This window comes from Chlorocebus sabaeus, chromosome X (assembly GCF_047675955.1).
Source record: "Chlorocebus sabaeus isolate Y175 chromosome X, mChlSab1.0.hap1, whole genome shotgun sequence".
NCBI lineage: Eukaryota > Metazoa > Chordata > Mammalia > Primates > Cercopithecidae > Chlorocebus > Chlorocebus sabaeus.
The window spans coordinates 95,676,184-95,695,870 of NC_132933.1; the positions used below are offsets into that span (position 1 = coordinate 95,676,184).

Consider the following 19,687-nt stretch of genomic DNA (forward strand, 5'->3'; position numbering starts at 1 on the left):
TCTGTATAGTAGAATGATTTATAATCCTTTGGGTATATTCCTGTACTGGGATTGCTAGGTCAAATGGCATTTCTGGTTCTAGATCCTTGAGGGATTGCCATACTGCCTTCCACAATGGTTGAAATAATTTACACTCCCATCATCAGTGTAAAAGCATTCCTATTTCTCCACATCCTCACCAGCAGCTGTTGTTTCTGGACTTTTTAATGATCGCCATTCTAACTGGGGTAAGATGGTAACTCATTGTGGTTTTGATTTGCATTTCTCTAATGACCAGGGATGATGAGCTTTTTTTTCATGTTTGTTGGCCAGATAAATGTCTTTTTTTTGAGAAGTGTCTGTTCAACCAGTTTTCCCAGCACCACTTATTAAACAGGTAATTATTTCCTCATTGCTTGTTTTTGTCAGGTTTGTCGATGATCAGATGGTTATACAAGTGTGGTGTTATTTCTAAGACCTCTGTTCTGCTCTATTGGTCTACATATCTGTTTTGGTGCCAGTAACAAATGCTTTTTTGGTTACTGTAGCCTTGTAATATAGTTTAAAGTCAGGTAACATGATGCCTCCAGCTTTGGTCTTTTTTCTTATGGTTTTCTTGCCTATATGGGCTCTTTTTTGGTTTCATATGAAATTTAAATTAGCTTTTTCTAGTTCTGTGAAGAAAGTCTCTAATACCTTGATGGGAATAGAAATGAATCTATAAATTACTTTGGGTGGTATGGCCATTTTCACAATATTGACTCTTCCTATCCATCAGTATGGAATGTTTTTTCATTTGTTTGTGTCCTCTCTTATTTCCTTGAGCAGTGGTTTGTAGTTCCTCTTGAAGAGGTCCCTCAGGTCAATTGTAAGTTGTATTCCTAGGTTTTTAAATTTTCTTTGTAGCAATTGTGAATAAGAGTTCAATCATGATTTGGCTCCTTTCTTGTCTATTATTGGTGTATAGGAATGCTTGTGATTTTTGGACACTGATTTTGTATCGTGAACTTGCTGAAGTTGCTTATCAGCTTAAGGAGTTTGGGGGCTGAGATGATGGCGTTTTCTAAATATACAATCATGTCATCTGCATACAGAGACAATTTGACTTCCTCACTTCCAATTTGAATAGGCTTTATTTCTTTCTCTTGCCTGTTTGGCCTGGCCAGAAGTTCCAATACTATGTTGAATAGGAAAGGTGAGAGATGGCATCCTTGTCTTTGCTGGTTGTTAAAGGGAATGCTTCCAGCTTTCATCTATGTGGTAAGATATTGGCTATGGGTTTATCATAAATAGCTCTTATTATTTTGAGATATGATCCATCAATACCCAGTTTATTTAGAGTTTTCAGAATGAAGCGGTGTTGAATTTTATTGAAGGCTTTTTCTGCATCTATTGAGACAATCATGTGTTTTCTATCATCGGTTGTCTTTATGTGATAGATTGCATTTATTGATTTGTGTATGTTGAACAAGCCTTGCATCACAGGTACGAAGCCGACTTCATCGTGGTGGATAAGCTTTTTGATGTGCAGGTGGATTTGGTTTGCCAGTATTTTATTTAGAAATTTTGCATCGATGTTCATCAGGAATACTGGCCTGAAATGTTCTGTTTTTGTTGTGTCTCTGCCCGGTTTTGGAATCAGGTCAATGCTGGCCTCATAAAATGAGTTAGGGAGGAATCCCTCTTTTTCTATTCTTTGGAATTGTTTCAGAAGGAATAGTACCAACTCCTCTTTGTACCTCTGGTAGAAATCGGATGTGAATGTGTCTGGTCCTAGGCTTTTTTTTTCGGCTACTAACTACTGCCTCAATTTGAGAACTTGTGATTAGTCTATTCAGGAATGTGGCTTCTTCCTGGTTTAGTCTTGGGAGGGTTTATGTGTACAGGAATTTGTCCATTTCTTCTAGATTTTCTAGTTTATTGGCATGGAAGTGTTTATAGTATTCTCTGATGGTCGTTTGTATTTCTATGGGATCAGTGGTGATATTCCCTTTATCATTTTTTATTGTGTTTGGTTGATTCTTCTCTCTTTTCTTCTTTAATAATCTGGCAAGTGGTCTATCTATTTTGTTAATCTTTTCGAAAAACCAGCTCCATTGTATTTGTTGATTTTTTTTGAAGAGATTTTTGTGTCTTTTTCTCCTTCAATTCTGCTCTCATTTTATTTTGTGTCTTATGATTGCCTTTGAATTTGTTTGCTCCTGCTTCTCTAGTTCTTATTATTGTGACGGTAGGGTGTTGATTTTAGATCTTTATCATTTTCCGAATTTGGCATTTTGTGCTATAAATGTCCCTCTTAACAGTGCTTTAGCTGTGTCCCAGAGATTCTGGTATGTTCTGTCTTGGTTCTCACTGGTTTCAAAGAACTTATTTATTTTTGCCTTAATTTTGTTATTTACCTAGTAGTCATTCAGGAGCAGTTTGTTGAGTTTCCATGTAGTTGTGTGGTTTTGAGTGAGTTTCTTAATCCTGAGTTCTAATTTGATTGCACGGTGTTCTGTGAGACTTTTTTATGATTTCCATTCTTTTGCATTTGCTGAGGAATGTTTTACTTAAATTATGTGGTCAATTTTAGAATAAGTGCTATATGGTGCTAGGAAGAATGTATATTCTGTTGATTTGGGGTAGAGCTCTGTAGATGTCTATTAGGTTCTCTTGGTCCAGAGCTGAGTTCAAGTCCTGAATATCCTTGTTACATTTTTGCCTCATTGATCCATCTAATATTGACAGCTGAGTGTTAAAGTCTCCAATTATTATTGTGTGGGAGTCTAAGTCTTTTTGTAGATGTCTGAGAACTTTTTTTTATTATTCTGGTGCTCCTGTATTGGGTGCATATATGTTTAGGATAGTTAGCTCTTCTTTATACATTGATCATTTTACCATTGCGTAATGCCCTTCTTTGTCTTTTTTGGTCATTTTTGGTTTGCAGTCTGTTTTATCAGAGACTAGGATTGCAACCCCTGCTTTCCTTTGTTTTCCATTTATTTGGTGAATATTCCTCCATCCCTTTATTTTGAGCCTATGTGTGTCTTTGCACATGAGATGGGTCCCCTGAATACAGCACATTGATGGGTCTTGACTCTTTATCTAATTTACCAGTCTGTATCTTTTAATTGGGGCATTTAGCTCATTTACATTTAAGGTTAATATTGTTGTGTGTGAAACTGATTCTGTCATCATGATGCTAGCTACTTATTTTGCATGTTAGTTGATGCTGTTTCTTCATAGTGTCATTGGTCTTTATATTTTAGTGTCTTTTTGCAGTGGCTAGTATCAGATTTTCCTTTCCATATTTAGTGAAATTCTGAGTTAAAAATTCTTTTCTTGGAGAATATTGGCTCCCACTCTCTTCTGGCTTGTAGGGTTTCTGTGGAGACATCTGCTGTTAGTCTGGTGGGTTTCCCTTTGTAGGTAACCTGATCCTTCTCTCTGGCTGCCCTTAACATTTATTCCAGCCTTTCAACCTTGGAGAATCCGATGATTACGTGTCTTGGGGTTGCTCTTCTTGAGGAGTATCTTAATGGTATTCTCAGTATTTCCTGAATTTGAATGTTGGTCTGTCTTGCTAGGTTGTGGAAGTTTTCCTGCATAATATCCTGAAGTGTGTTGTCCAACTTGGTTCCATTCTCCCCAACACTTTCAGGGACCCCAATCAATCATAGGTTCATTCTTTTCCCATAGTTCCATATTTCTTGAAGGCTTTTTTCCATTCCTTTTCATTCTTTTTTCTCCAATCTTGTCTTCATGCCTTCCTTGCATTGGTTTAGAAAGTGCTTCTTTAGCTCAGATGAGTTTTTATTACCCACTTTCTGAAGCCTACTTCTGTCAATTCATCAAACTCATTCTCCATGCATTTTTGTGCCCGTGATGGAGAGGATTTGTGATCACTTGGAGGAGAAGAGGCATTGTCGTTTTTAGAATTTTCAGCATTTTTGTGCTGTTTTTTCTTCATTTTAATGGATTTATCTACCTTTGATCTTTGAGGTTGATGACCTTTGGATGGGGTTTTGTATGGGTTTCTTTATGCTGATGTTGATGTTGTTGCTTTCTTTTTGTTAGTTTTTTTTATCTGCCTCTGGTCTTTGATGATGGTGATGTACTGATGGGGTTTTGGTGTGGGTGTCCTTCCTGTTTGTTTTCCTTCTAACAGTCAGGACCCTCAGCTGTAGGTCTGTTGGAAATTGCTTGAGGTCCACTCCAGACTCTGTTTGCCTGGGTATCAGCAGCAGAGGCTGCAGAAGATAGAATATTGCTGAACAGCGAGTGTATCTGTCTGATTCTTGCTTTGGAAACTTCCTCTCAGGGGTGTACTCCACCGTGTGAGGTGTGGGGTGTCGGTCTGCCCCTAGTTGGGGATGTCTCCCAGTTAGGCTACTCAGGGGTCAGGGACTCACTTGAGCAGACAGTCTGTCCGTTCTCAGATCTCAGCCTCCGTGTTGGGAGATCCACTGGTCTCTTCAAAGCTGTCAGACAGAGTCATTTGCGTCTGCAGAGGTTTCAGCTGCTTTTTATTGTTGTTTAGCTGTGCCCTCTCCCCAGAGGTGGAATCTACAGAGACAGGCAGGACTCCTTGAGCTGCTGTGAGCTCCACCCAGTTCGAGCTTCCCAGCAGCTTTGTTTATCTACTTAAGCCTCAGCAATGGCGAGCGCCCCTCCCCCAGCCTCGCTGCTACCTTGCCACGAGATCGCAGACTGCTGTGCTAGCAATGAGGGAGGCTCCGTGGGCGTGGGACCCTCCTGGCCAGGTGTGGGATATAATCTCCTGATGTGCCCGTTTGCTAAGATCCTTGGTAGAGCGCAGTATTGGGTTGGGAGTTATCTGATTTTCCAGGTGTTGTGTGTCTCAGTTCCCCTGGCTAGGAAAAGGGATTCTCTTTCCCCTTGCACTTCCCAGGTGAGGTGATGCCTCGCCCTGCTTCAGCTCTCGCTGGTTGGGCTGCAGCAGCTGACCAGCACCGACTGTCCCACACTCCCTAGTGAGATGAACCCAGTACCTCAGTTGAAAATGCAGAAATCACCTGTCTTCTGTGTTGCTTGCGCTGGGAGTTGGAGACTGGAGCTGTTCCTATTTGGCCATCTTGCTCCGCCCTTGTTAGTTTTTTTGTAGCAGCCAGGCCCCTCTTCTGCATATCTGCTGAAGTTTCTTGGAGGTCCACTCCAGAACCTATTTGTCTGGGTATCACCAGCGGAGGCTGCAGAACAGCAAATATTGCTGCCTGCTTCTTCCTCTGGAAGCTCAATCCCAGAGCGGCACTGGCTTGATGCCAGCCAGAGCTCTTCTGTATGAGGTGTCTGTCAAATCCTGTTGGGAGGTCTCTCCCAGTCACGAGGCACAAGGTTTAGGGACCCACTTGAAGAGGCAGTCTCTCCCTTAGCAGAGCTGGAGCACTGTTCTGGGATAAACTCCCTTGTCAAGATCTGCTGTTCTCCTCAGAGCCAACAGGCAGAAATATTTAAGTTCACTGAAGCTGTGCCCACAGTCACCCCCATGTGCTCTGCCCCAGGGAGATGATAGACTTATCTATAAGCCCCTGCCTGGGGCTGCTGCCTTTCTTTCAGAGATAACCTGCCTAGTGAGGAGGAATCTAGAGAGGCAGTCCGGCCACAGCTGCTTTTGCCATGCGGTGTTGAATTCTCTTCAGTCTGTACTTCCAGACCTCTTTAGCACTCTCAAGGGAAAACGGCCTAGTCAAGCCTCAGTAATGGTGAATGTCCCTCCCCCCACCAAGCTAGATCATCCCAGGTTGACTTCAGACTCCTGTGCTGGCAGTGAGAATTTCAAGCTAGTGGTTTGTAGCTTGCTTGTCTCCATGGGAGTGGGAACCACTGAGCAAGACCATTTGGCTCCCTGGCTTCAGCCCCCTTTCCCTCTTTCCAGCGGAGTGAACAGTTCTGTCTCAGTGAAGTTCCATGTGCCACTTGGGAACAACAAGAAAATAACTCTTGGGGCTAGCTCAGTGACTGCCCAAACAGCCTCCCAGTTTTGTGTTTCAAACCCAGGTCCCTGGTGGTGTAGGCACAAGAGGGAATCTCTTGTTCTGTGGATTGCAAACCTGTGGGAAAAGGGTAATATCTGGGCTGGATAGCCCAGTTCCTCATGGCTTCCCTTGGCTGAGGAAGGGAGGCCCCCTGCTCCTTGTACTTCCTGGGTGAGGCAATGCCCAAAACTGCTGCTGCTTGCCCTCCATGGTCTGCACCCACTGCCTAACCAGTCCCAGTGAGATGATTAGGTTACCTCAATTGCAAATGCAGAAATCACCCCCGTTCTGCGTTGGTCTCACTGGGACTTGCAGACTGAAGCTGCTGTTCCTATTCAGCCATCTTGACATCCATCTTCCTAGGTTTTCTTCTAGGATTTTTTTTTCTTTTTTCTTCTTCTCCTTTTTTTCTTTTTATGGAGTCTTGCTCTGTCACCCAGGTTGGAGTGCAGTCGTGCCATCCTGATTCACTGCAACGTCTGCCTCCTGAGTTCAAGCAATTCTACTGCCTCAGCCTCCTGAGTAGCTGGGATTACATGACACCTGCCCAGCTATCTGTCAATATTTTTATAGTTTGAGGTCTTACATTTAAATATTTAATCTACCTGAAGTTAATTTTCATATATGGTGACAGGTAGAGATCCAGTTTCATTCCTCTGCATATGGCAGGCAAACTATTATAGTATCATTTATTGGATAGAGAGTCCTTCCTCCATTGCTTACTTTTGCTCATTTTGTTGAAGATCAGATGGTTGTAGGTGGCAGGTTTATTTCTGGGTTTTCAATTTTGTTTCCTTGATCTGTGCATCTTTTTTTTTTTTTTTGTAGCAGTACCATGCTGTTTTGATTATTGTAGCCTTATAGAACATTTGGAAGTTGGGCAATGTGATGCTTCTGTATTTGTTCTTTTTGATTAATATTGCTTTAGCTATTGAGGCTCTTTTCTGTTCCAAATGAATTTAAGAATAATTTTGTCAAATTTTGTCAAAAATGGCATTGATATTTTGATAGGAATATTGTTGAATCTGTAAATTGCTTTGGGCAGTATGGCCATTTTAACTATGTGGATTCTTCCAATATATGAGCAAGAAATATTTTTCCATTTATTTGTGTTCTCTCTGATGTCTTTTAGCTGTGTTTTGCAGTTCTGCTTGTAAAAATCTTTACCTCATTGGTTAGATGGGTTCCTAGGTATTCCGTTTTTTGTGACTATTGTAAATGGAATTCTGTTCTTCATTTGAGTCTCACCTAGAACAATATTGGTGTATAATAATGTTAATAATTTTTGTACATTGGTTTAGTATATTAAAATTTTACTGAATTCATTTATCAGTTCCGGGAGACTTAGCAAAGTCTTTAGGGTTTTCTAGGTATTGAATCATATCAGTAAAGAGAGAGAATGTGATTTTCTCTCTTTTTATTTGGGTGCCTTTTATTTATTCCCTTTCTTCATTGCCCTGGCTAGTACTTCCAGTACTATATTGAATAGGAGTGGTGAAAGTGGGCATACTTGTCTTGTTCCAGTTCCCAAGGGGAACTCTTCCAGTTTTTGCTCATTCAGTATTATGTCGGCTGTGGGTTTATCATAGATGGTTTTTACTATTTTTAAGTATGTTACTTTAATGTTTAATCTGTTGAGGGCTTTTGTCATTAAGGGATGTTGGATTATATTATAGGCTTTTTGTGTATCTATTGAGATGATCACATAGCTTTTGCTTTTGATTCCGTTTATTTGATGAATCACATTTATTGATTTGTGTACATTGAATCAACCTTGCATACCAGAAATAAAACTTACATGACTGTAGTGGATTAACTTTTTGATGTGCTGCTGGATTTAGTTTGCTATTATTTTGTTGAGAAGATTTGCATCCATGTTTATTGGGGACATTGACTTGAATTTTTTTTTTTTAATTTACTATACATTTTGTCTCTGCCAGATTTTGGTACCAGAATGGTGCTCGATTCACAGAATGCATTAGGGAGAAGACTCCTCTTTGATTTTATTGGAAAAGTGTGAGTACGATTGGTATCAGTTTTTCCTTATATGTCTGGTAGAATTTGGCCATGAATCCATGGTCCTGGGCTCTTTTTCGTTGGTAAGTTTTTTTTATTAGTGATTCAATTTATGAACTTGTTATTTATATGTTCATGTCTTCACTTTTATCCCTAATTATATCTTGGGAGGTTGTGTGTTTCTAGGAGTTTATCCATTGTATCTATATTTTCTAACTTGTGTGCACAAAGGTGTTCTGTATAGTCTCTAAGGAACTTTTCTATTTCTGTGGAATCAATTGTAATGTCATCTTTGTTGTTTCTTATTGTGCTCGTTTGGATCTTTTTTTTTATTATTATTCCTTGTTAGTTTATCTAATGGTATATCAATCTTGTTTATTCTTTTGAAGGATCAACACTTGTTTTCATTGACCTTTTGTATGGACTTTTGGGTCTCAATTTAGCTCAGTTCTCTGATTTAGTTGTTTACTTTCTTCTACTATATTTGGAGTTGGATGTTCTTTTTTTTTTCTTGTTTTTTTGACTGTGTCTTTAGGTTGTTAATATGAAATATTTCTAACCTCTTGATGAAGGTGTTTAACACTATAAATTTGTCTCTTATCACGGCTTTAACTGCATCTCAAATTGCATCTTAACTGCATCAGAGAGAGTAAGCTGTGTCTACTATTTCATTAATTTCAAAGTAATTTTTAATTACTGTCTTAATTTTGCTTTTTGCCTAAGAGTTATTCAGTAGAAAGTTGTTTAATTTCCACTTTTTTGGTAGTTTTGAGAGATCTTGGTATTGATTTCTGCTTTTATTACACTATGGTCTGAGAATCTGGTTGGTATGGTTTTGATTTCTTTGAATTTATTGTGATTTGGTTTATGTTCAAGGATGTGGTGGACCTTAGAATATATTCTGTGTATGGATGAGAAAAATATATATTCTGTGGTTGTTGTGTGGAGTACTCTGTAGAGGTCGATTGGGTCCAATTGGTCAAGTGTCATGTTTAAGTCCAGAATTTCTCTGTTAGCTTTCTGCCTCAGTGATCTGTCTAACTCTGTGAGTGGGGTGTTAAAATCCCCCATCATTATTTGTGGCTGTCTAAATCTTTTCATTGGTTAGGAAGAACTTACTTTATGAATCCAGATACTTCTATATTGGGTGTGTAATATGTCTTATCAACTCTTGATTCTGATTTTTCTCTACCTCTGGAGTATGTTGCTAAGAATTTTGTTAGTATCACTGAAATTTTAGCTTTCATGGAATTTTTTGCATCTAAGATCTTCCATATTCTGCTCCATGTAAAATCAGCCTCTCTTGGGCAGAGTTGAAGAGCTGCAAGTACTTATGACCAGTCATGACCTTGTTTGGAACTTCTACAATAAGGTGCCACAGGTAATGGGAGCTGTTGGATGTAGCAGTATTCTCTACTTGCCCACAACAGATGCTGTGTAACATGGGTCTGGAAAGAATGGGAGTTGTCAGTCTTTAAGGTCTGCCTTACTCTACTCAGTGTGAAACTTTTGTACCTCAAAGTTGTATCTGAGAAGTGCAGGGGGAAAACAGATCCCAGCTTAAATATCATAGACTACAACTTTTCCTGTTAGGAATCACTAATTTTTCTTGAATAAATGCTCCTGAATTTGCTTTATGCCATTTGATCATTTTCACACCTGAAATGGTTGTTTCCAGTAATTTTTCTACTTTTATTGTTGGTTTGTTTGAGACAGAATTTGCTGAGCTTATTACTGCTATTCTGGGATGCTCATTCTTATTCATATTTTTAATTATACATTTGTTAGTTTAACAAAAAGAATTATGCATTTTGTGCAACAATGCAATGTCCTAGTCAACGGGGATTACATAGGTGAACAAGATAGATACAGACCACAGCCTTTGAGGAGCTAACAATATTGCAGACTATTTTGTTATGGAGAATCTTTGCTTAGACTACATGAACATTTTATTTTTTGTGTCTAGTTTATCAATTGGGGAGGTGACCAAGCCCACTCTGTTGAAACATCACAAAGCCAAATTTGTTCTCAAAGAAAAAGAATGCTGTGATCAATTGTTAATGATTGGCATGGGTACAAGAGGGACTCTTGAGGGTGGCATGTTATGATTTTGCCAAACCTAACATACAAATCTTGAGTTTCATGCTAATGTTGGATGCTGAAGAGGTCACAAAAGATCTGCTTAACATTCCTGGAACCAATATCAGTGGGTTTCTCAGATGAGATCTTTAAAATGCTGTATGGCCAATGTTGTTCATCTCAGGATATAAATAGTCCAAGAGATCTTTGAGTACAGACATCTAAACTGAAGTGGGGAGAGGGAAGAAAGCCAGTGGAAGGCCACTTTTGTAAGCTGTTTCCTTCCATCTGTCCTGGTAATCACCTCTCCCAATTATTATGACATATAGGTGTTATGTTGATAATCATTGTATGACTAAAGTGGAAGAAAGCTGTAAATAACTTATTTGAGATACAATGGTATGAAACATTGTTGATTGCATGTTACCAGGAAATAGCATAGGCTAATCAAATGTTCAAAGAATCTGTAGGCTAGATTATTCTCTTTCATTACTGTGTTATTCCAGTGACATTATGCAAAGAAAGGAGGATGGGGCAGGTTGCCAAGACAAATAACATAAGGTGTTTTTTTTTGCGATTTTTAGCATGGCTGTGAATGTTCTCCATGACACGCTTACCTTTTCAAACTCATGCTCCTCCTCTCACTCCTCTATTAAAAATTTAATCTCTCCAGTTAGTGTAGTGTTTATACCCTCTGTCCACAGTGTTCCTGATGTGTTTTTCTATTCCATTCCTCATGGGGTTCCTACTGCCTGGACCACTGTAATACTTACCCAACATCCTTCCTCTGACTAATTTCTAGTTCTCCTTCAGGACCCAGGTCAGGGGTCACCTATTCCAGAAAGCCTTCCTTTGTTTTCTTCTATTGAAATTCTCTGTTAACATTTTTCTTCTCTCTTGTACTAAGCTAGGAGCTCCCTGAGGGCATGGAATGTATCTGATTCATCTAACACCAGTGCATACAGTATAGTTCACAATACACGCTTAATAAATTTATTCTCGTTGTAGAGTGTCAATGAAGCAAAGTAAGAGAAGGTACTTTGGTTCACTGAGCACCAAGTGAGGCAGAAGAACAAGGGAAGAGAGTTAATTAAGAGCAGTAGGCTTTAGAATCAGACAGACCTGGGTTTGAATCCTTATCACTTCACTTCATAGCTGAGAGATCCTATTCAGCCTCCCGTTTCCTCTTCTGTGTAATAAATAAGGTCACTTCCTCTGAAATCATAGGGCCTGGGATAAAGTCCCAGTTCCAATACTATCTTAGCTATGTGACTTTGCAAATGTCTCCTAAGGAATTTTGTGTCTAAATTCTTTCATCTGTAAAATGAGGACACTAATAGTTTCTCCTTTTTATAGGGCTGCTGTAAGATAAAATGAGATGAGACATGTAAAACTCAGAACAATTCTAGGAATAGATAAAACAAGGAAAACACATATAACTAATACTATGAAGTAAAGCAGGGATATTGATATTACCTACATTAATATCAATATAAACATATACATGTCTTCAATAAATGGTATTATCATCACTATTATCAATAATTTTAAAGTACTCTACACATTATTACATTAAATCCTTCCAACCATCCTTCAAAGTCAACGTAGCACCCTCACCTTAGCTGTAAGAAAGCCAAGGCCCAAAAATTAAATATCTGATTTAATTTACCCCTCTTGTAAGTAGGAGACAAACATAAGAAGCTTATACAAGCTTGAGAAACAGAGGAGAATGTCTCAGTAGGAAAAAAAAAAAAAAAAAGAACCAGCAATAAAACATTAACCTATTTGGCATCCAACAATTCTACATCTTTGACAAAAGATCTCCCAAACCTCATATATTTTCAGCTTTAGTAAAGACAATAAAAACAAATCATAACTGAGTATTATCAACCCATACATGTAGTGAAAATGACATTGCATTTAAAGTCAGATAGAATACAACTGAATTTCAGTCCTGACCCTGACCCTTAAATCACTTTATAAGTCATTCAGTTTCCCTTCTCAGGTTTTACACAAAGATAACTTCAGATGCTGTGAGGGATTTGGGGGAAACATAAATGAGATAATGTATAGAATTTCTGGCTCCTAGTACCTCATATATATTAGAAACTTGCTAAATTGCAGTTATCATCTATCATGAGTCTTGTATCCATATTACCTAGAATATCATCTGGCTTACAAGGGACACTCTTTAAATGTGTTCAAGACTAAACTAGAGGGAAAAGTTGCAAACCATAGGAAGCCTCAAGCTGAGGAAAGTCCTCCCCAAAAGGTATAAACAGTATATTTCTCCTTGGATTCTAGCCTACTGACTAAAGTATTTTACCTGTCTTCAGAAACCGAGGAGCTAGGTGCTAGAAACTTAAACAGAGCAATTTAGGCAGCAACTTTTTTCAAAGAATTAAGAAATTAAGGCCGGGCATGGTGGCTCATGTGTGTAATCCCAGCACTCTGGGAGGCCAAGGCAGGCAGATCATCTGAGGTCAGGAGTTCGAGACCAGCCTGGCCAACATGGCAAAACCGTGTCTCAACTAAAAATACAAAAATTAGCCTGGTGTGGTGGCAGACTCCTGTAATCCCAGCTACTTGGGAGGCTAAGGCAGGAGAATCGCTTGAGCCTGGAAGGTAGAGGTTGCAGTGAGCCGAGCTTGTGCCATTGCACTCCAGCCTGGGCAACAGAAGCGAAACTCCATGAAAGAAGGAAGGAAGGGAGGGAGAGAGGGAGGGAGGGAGGGAGACAGGAAGGGAGGGAGGGAGGGAAGAAAGAAAAAGAAAGAAAGAAAGAAAGAAAGAAAGAAAGAAAGAAAGAAAGAAAGAAAGAAAGAAAGAAAGAAAGAAAGAAAGAAAGAAAGAAAGAAAGAGACAGACAGGAAGACAGGAAGGAAGAAATTAAGAGTGAGTGACCAAAGCCAGGGAGAGAGTAAGGGTGAGGAAATTAAGGATAGAGACTATTTAATATCCTCTCTCTCATCCTCCACAACCCTTATGTTAATTAATTTACATGTATTTTTTTTTTTAATCTTAACAGCAACACTGCAAGGCATAGATTACCCTGACTTCCTAGATAGGAAATAAGTTGAGAAAGATTCAATGTTTTCCTCTAAGATGCACAAGTAGAAAATTGCAGAGCAAAGGATTCCAAATTCCAACTTTAAGTGGACCACAGGTTTTTTGGGTGAGAATGCGTATTTGATGAAGACTTTTCTATCTTCATCTCAAAGAATAGTGTGGTTCCCTGGGACAAGACCCTGGAGAAACCATAGAAACTGACCTAGTATGGATCCATGGGCCTTTACACCTCACATAATCATGATCCATCCATAGCTTAAAAACTAGGTAAAGAAAACTAGTTTGGTGAACAGTAGAATGAATTGAATTCAAAGGGGATGATAGCTAAGGCAAGTAAACGATCCCTTGGAGAATTGTCTTTTGTACTAGAATCTTCTGGGAAGCCAGAGATCCTGAGAAAAGCTTAACTTGGTTTAATTCAGAGCAGCCAGGGGAGACTTTGCATCTAGTGTGATCACACTGTGTGATAGAAGACAAGTGGCTGAACCTCCCTGAGGCACAGTTCTGTAAAATGTGGATACTCATATGCACTTGTAGGGTTTTGGGGAGAAACCAGATATTGGCAAAGTATATTCCACATATGACATTAGCAACTGTTTTCTGGAGTTTTCAATCACACAACATTTTTATACCTGCATGTTTAAAACTTGTCCAACTGCAAAAGAAAATTATGTTTTCCTTGGAAACATACATCTCTATTTCTTTAAGATTACAGAATGCAAGGAATACAATTAGGTACCTGTGTAAGCAAAGTTGAAAGGCCGTGTTAGAGGGACATGATGCTTAGGTGCCACTGTGGGATGTGAGGGATATAAGAATACACCATCATCACCTAACATCTCCACCAGCTCTTTATGCAGGCTTTCTTCCACGGCCTTAAACTTTTGGTATTTCTCATTGTTATATTTGAGCTTTTCTTCCAACAAAGCCAGCCCTACAGAATGATAACATATATCAAATTAAGGTAATAAACTTCATTTTAATTCATAGTGTTTTTTATCTTTCCTTATTCAAGTAATACATGTTCATTATAGAACACTGAGAAAGTGATGAAAAAGAAAACTTTATAATCTTACCATCCATTGTCAATCATTTACCTTTAACTCCTTCTAGTTTGTTTTAGTAATGCTACATATAACATTTCTAGCCTCTGCTACTGCATAGTACATCATAAGGATTGTTCACATAATTGAAAACCCATTATAGCTGAGCACGGTGGCTCATGCCTGTAATCCCAGCACTTCTCAAGGCCAAGGCTGGCAGATCAGTTGAGCCCAGGGGTTCAAGACCAGCTTGGGCAATATGATGAAACCCCATATCTATTAAAAATATAAAAATTAGCCAGGTGTGGTGGTGAGCCCCTGTAGTCCCAGCTACTTAGGAGTTGAGGCAGGAGGATTGCTTAAGCCCAGGAGGTCAACGCTGTAGTGAGTCATAATTGCACCACTGCACTCCAGCCTGGACATGAGAGCAAGTCCCTCAGAAAAGGGAAACAGAATAAAAGTTTGGAAAATTTGCAGCCTTACGATGGATAGAAAAGAAAAAACCCATTTTCTAAGGAGAAATTCAAGCTGGCTGCAGAAATTTACATAAGTAAGGAGGATCCAAATGTTAATCTCCAAAACAATGGAGAAAATGTCTCCAGGGCATTTCAGAGTCCTTTGTGGCAGCCCCTTCCATCACAGGTTCAGAGACCTAAGAGGAAAAATGGTTCCGTGGACCAGGCCCAGGGCCCTCTTGCTGTGTGCAGCCCAGGGACTTGGTGTCCAGCATTCCAGCCCCTCCAGCTACGGCTGGAATCATGGCTAAAAGGGGTAAGGTTGAGCTCAGGTAATTGCTTCAAAGGATGGAAGCCCCAAGCTTTGGTGGCTTCCATGTGGTGTTGGGCCTGTGGGTGAACAAAAATCAAGAATTGATGTTTGACAACCTCTGCCCAGATTTTACAGTTTGTATGGAAATGCCTGACTGCCTAGACAGAGGTGTGATGCAGGGACAAGGCCCTCATAGAGAACCTCTGCTAGGGCAGTGTGGAAGGGAAATGTGGGGTTGTAGCACCCACACAGAGTTCCCACTGGAGCACTGCCTAGTGGAGCTGTGAGAAGAGGGCCACTGTCCTCCAGACCTCAGAATGGTAGATCCACTGATAGCTTACACAGTACACCCAGAAAAGCCACAGACACTCAATGCCAACACATGAAAGCAACTTGGAGGGAGGCTATACCCAGGAAAGCCATAGGAGTGGAGCTGCCCATGACCATGGGAACCCACCTCTTGCATCAGCATGACCTGGATTAGAGACATGGAGTCAAAGGAGATCATTTTGGAGCTTTAAGATTTCACTGCCTCCCTGGATTTTGTACTTGCATGGGGCTTTTAGTCCAAAATTTATATTTAGATATTAAGAAATATTACAGGACATCAAACTGGTCTATGTAGAAGATGATTTACATACCAATGGAAGGGATGGTATACACTGACAGACCCAGGCACCATTTGATCAACTCCCACAGAGGATTGACATGTTTCCCATGGTCACCAAGCAAATCCACAAATTTCACAGGTTCCTGAGATTGAAAATGAGAAATAAAATACAAAAATATTTTCTCAAAATAGTAAAGACAAAAATATCTATAAAAGTTTTATAGTAGGATTATGCATAACAGCCAAATACCAGTCAATTGATGAATACATAAATAAAATTTATTAATAAAATATTAGTCACACAATGTAAGTGCTGATATATGATAAAATATAGATAAAACTTGAAACATTGTGCCCAGTGAAAGAAGTCAGTAACAAGACACCACACACTTATGAGACTATTCGCATGAAATATCCAGAATAATCAAATCTATAGAGACAGAAAGTAGATTACTGGTTACTTAAGGCTATGGAGGGGCAAGTGGACTGTAGAGTGACTGATAATGAGTATGAAGTCTCTTTTAGGAATGATGAATATATTCTAAAATTGTGATGATTGTTGTACAATTCTTAATGCACTAAAATCCATTACATTGTATGCATTAAATAGGCACATTGCATGGTATATGAATTATAATTCGGGTGGGCGGAGCAAGATGGCCAAATAGGAACAGCTCCAGTCTCCAACTCCCAGCACGAGCGACACAGAAGACAGGTGATTTCTGCATTTTCAACTGAGGTACTGGGTTAATCTCACTAGGGAGTGCCAGACAATCAGTGCTGGTCAGCTGCTGCAGCCCGACAAGCGAGAGCTGAAGCAGGGTGAGGCATCACTTCACCTGGGAAGTGCAAGGGGAAAGGGAATCCCTTTTCCTACCGAGGGGAACTGAGACACACAACACCTGGAAAATCGGGTAACTCACACCCCAATACTGTGCTTTAAGCAAACAGGCACACCAGGAGATTATATCCCACACCTGGCCGGGAGGGTACCACGCCAACGGAGCTGCCCTCATTGCTAGCACAGCAGTCTGCGATCTAACCGCAGGGCAGCAGCGAGGCTGGGGGACGGGCGCCTGCCATTGCTGAGGCTTAAGTAGGTAAACAAAGCCTCTGGGAAGCTCGAACTGGGTGGAGCCCACAGCAGCTCAAGGAAACCTGCCTGTCTCTGTAGACTCCACCTCTGGGGACAGGGCACAGATAAACAACAACAAAAGCAGCAGAAACCTCTGCAGACGCAAACGACTCTGTCTGACAGCTTTGAACAGAGCAGTGGATCTCCCAACACGGAGGTTGAGATCTGAGAAGGGACAGACTGCCTGCTCAAGTGGGTCCCTGACCCCTGAGTAGCCTAACTGGGAGACATCCCCCATTAGGGGCAGTCTGACACCCCACACCTCACAGGGTGGAGTACACCCCTGAGAGGAAGCCTCCAAAGCAAGAATCAGACAGATACACTCGCTGCTCAGCAATATTCTATCCTCTGCAGCCTCTGCTGCTGACACCCAGGCAAACAGAGTCTGGAGTGGACCTCAAGCAATCTCCAACAGACGTACAGCTGAGGGTCCTGATTGCTAGAAGGAAAACTATCAAACAGGAAGGACACCTACACCAAAACCCCATCAGTACGTCACCATCATCATCAAAGACCAGAGGCAGATAAAACCACAAATATGGGGAAAAAGCAGGGCAGAAAAGCTGGAAATTCAAAAAATAAGAGCGCATCTCCCCCGGCAAAGGAGCGCAGCTCATCGCCAGCAACGGATCAAAGCTTGACAGAGAATGACTTTGACGAGATGAGAGAAGAAGGCTTCAGTCCATCAAACTTCTCAGAGCTAAAGGAGGAATTATGTACCCAGCGCAAAGAAATTAAAAATCTTGAAAAAAAGTGGAAGAATTGATGGCTAGAGTAATTAATGCAGAGTAGGTCATAAACGAAATGAAAGAGATGAAAACCATGACACGAGAAATACGTGACAAATGCACAAGCTTCAGTAACCGACTCGATCAACTGGAAGAAAGAATATCAGCGACTGAGGATCAAATGAGTGAAGTGAAGCGAGAAGAGAAACCTAAAGAAAAAAGAAGAAAAAGAAAAGAACAAAGCTTGCAAGAAGTATGGGATTATGTAAAAAGACCAAATCTACGTCTGATTGGGGTGCCTGAAAGTGAGGAGGAAAATGGAATCAAGTTGGAAAACACTCTTCAGGATATCATCCAGGAGAACTTCACCAACCTAGTAGGGCAGGCCAACATTCAAATCCAGGAAATACAGGGAACGCCACAAAGATACTCCTCGAGAAGAGCAACTCCAAGACACATAATTGCCAGATTCACCAAAGTTGAAATGAAGGAAAAAATCTTAAGGGCAGCCAGAGAGAAAGGTCAGGTTACCCACAAAGGGAAGCCCATCAGACTAACAGCAGATCTCTCGGCAGAAACTCTTCAAGCCAGAAGAGAGTGGGGGCCAATATTCAACATTCTTAAAGAAAAGAATTTTAAACCCAGAATTTCATATACAGCCAAACTAAGTTTCATAAATGAAGAAGAAATAAAATCCTTTACAGATAAGCAAATGCTTAGAGATTTTGTCACCACTAGGCCTGCCTTACAAGAGACCCTGAAGGAAGCACTAAACATGGAAAGGAACAACCGGTACCAGCCGTTGCAAAAACATGCCAAAATGTAAAGACCATCAAGGCTAGGAAAAAACTGCATCAATTAATGAGCAAAATAACCAGTTAATATCATAATGGCAAGATCAAGTTCACACATAACAATATTAACCTTAAATCTAAATGGACTAAATGCTCCAATTAAAAGACACAGACTGGCAAACTGGATAAAGAGTCAAGACGCATCAGTCTGCTGTATTCAGGAGACCCATCTCACACGCAAAGACACACATAGGCTCAAAATAAAGGGATGGAGGAAGATCTACCAAGCAAATGGAGAACAAAAAAAAGCAGGGGTTGCAATACTAGTCTCTGATAAAACAGATTTTAAACCATCAAAGATCAAAAGAGACAAAGAAGGCCATTACATAATGGTAAAGGGATCAATTCAACAGGAAGAGCTAACTATCCTAAATATATATGCACCCAATACAGGAGCGCCCACATTCATAAAGCAAGTCCTTAGAGACTTAAAAACAGACTTAGACTCCCATACAATAATAATGGGAGACATAAACACCACACTGTCAACATTAGACAGATCAACGAGACAGAAAGTTAACAAGGATATCCAGGAATTGAACTCATCTCTGCAGCAAGCAGACCTAATAGACATCTATAGAACTCTCCACCCCAAATCAACAGAATATACATTCTTCTCAGCACCACATCGCACTTATTCCAAAATTGACCACATAATTGGAAGTAAAGCACTCCTCAGCAAATGTACAAGAACAGAAATTATAAGAAACTGTCTCTCAGACCACAGTGCAATCAAACTGGAACTCAGGATTAAGAAACTCCATCAAAACCGCTCAACTACATGGAAACTGAACAATCTGCTCCTGAATGACTACTGGGTACATAACGAAATGAAGGCAGAAATAAAGATGTTCTTTGAAACCAATGAGAACAAAGATACAACATACCAGAATCTTTGGGACACATTTAAAGAAGTGTGTAGAGTGAAATTTATAGCACTAAATGCCCACAAGAGAAAGCAGGAAAGATCTAAAATTGACACTCTAACATCGCAATTAAAAGAACTAGAGAAGCAAGAGCAAACACATTCGAAAGCTACCAGAAGGCAAGAAATAACTAAGATCAGAGAAGAACTGAAGGAGATAGAGACACAAAAAAACCTCCAAAAAATCAATAAATCCAGGAGTTGGTTTTTTGAAAAGATCAACAAAATTGACAGACCACTAGCAAGACTAATAAAGAAGAAAAGAGAGAGGAATCAAATAGACACAATAAAAAAAGGTTAAAGGGGATATCACCACCAACCCCACAGAAATACAAACTACCATGAGAGAATAATATAAACACTTCCATGCAAATAAACTAGAAAATCTAGAAGAAATGGATAATTTCCTGGACACTTATGCTCTTCCAAGACTAAACCAGGAAGAAGTTGAATCCCTGAATAGACCAATAGCAGGCTCTGAAATTGAGGCAATAATTAATAGA

At 40.0% G+C, this 19,687-nt stretch overlaps 1 protein-coding gene across 2 annotated transcripts in view; it reads right to left on the reverse strand.

Moving 5' to 3' along the window:
- The window catches only part of FAAH2 (fatty acid amide hydrolase 2), a 221,124-nt gene that overhangs the window by 44,747 nt on the left and 156,690 nt on the right, over positions 1-19,687 (reverse strand). For both annotated transcript variants that reach the window (XM_007991886.3, XM_007991885.3), the window contains 2 exons: positions 15,574-15,685; positions 13,861-14,055 (listed from right to left, as the gene is read on the reverse strand). In XM_007991886.3, the coding sequence (XP_007990077.1) occupies positions 13,861-14,055; positions 15,574-15,685 (307 nt within the window). The remainder of the gene's footprint in view (positions 1-13,860; positions 14,056-15,573; positions 15,686-19,687) is intronic.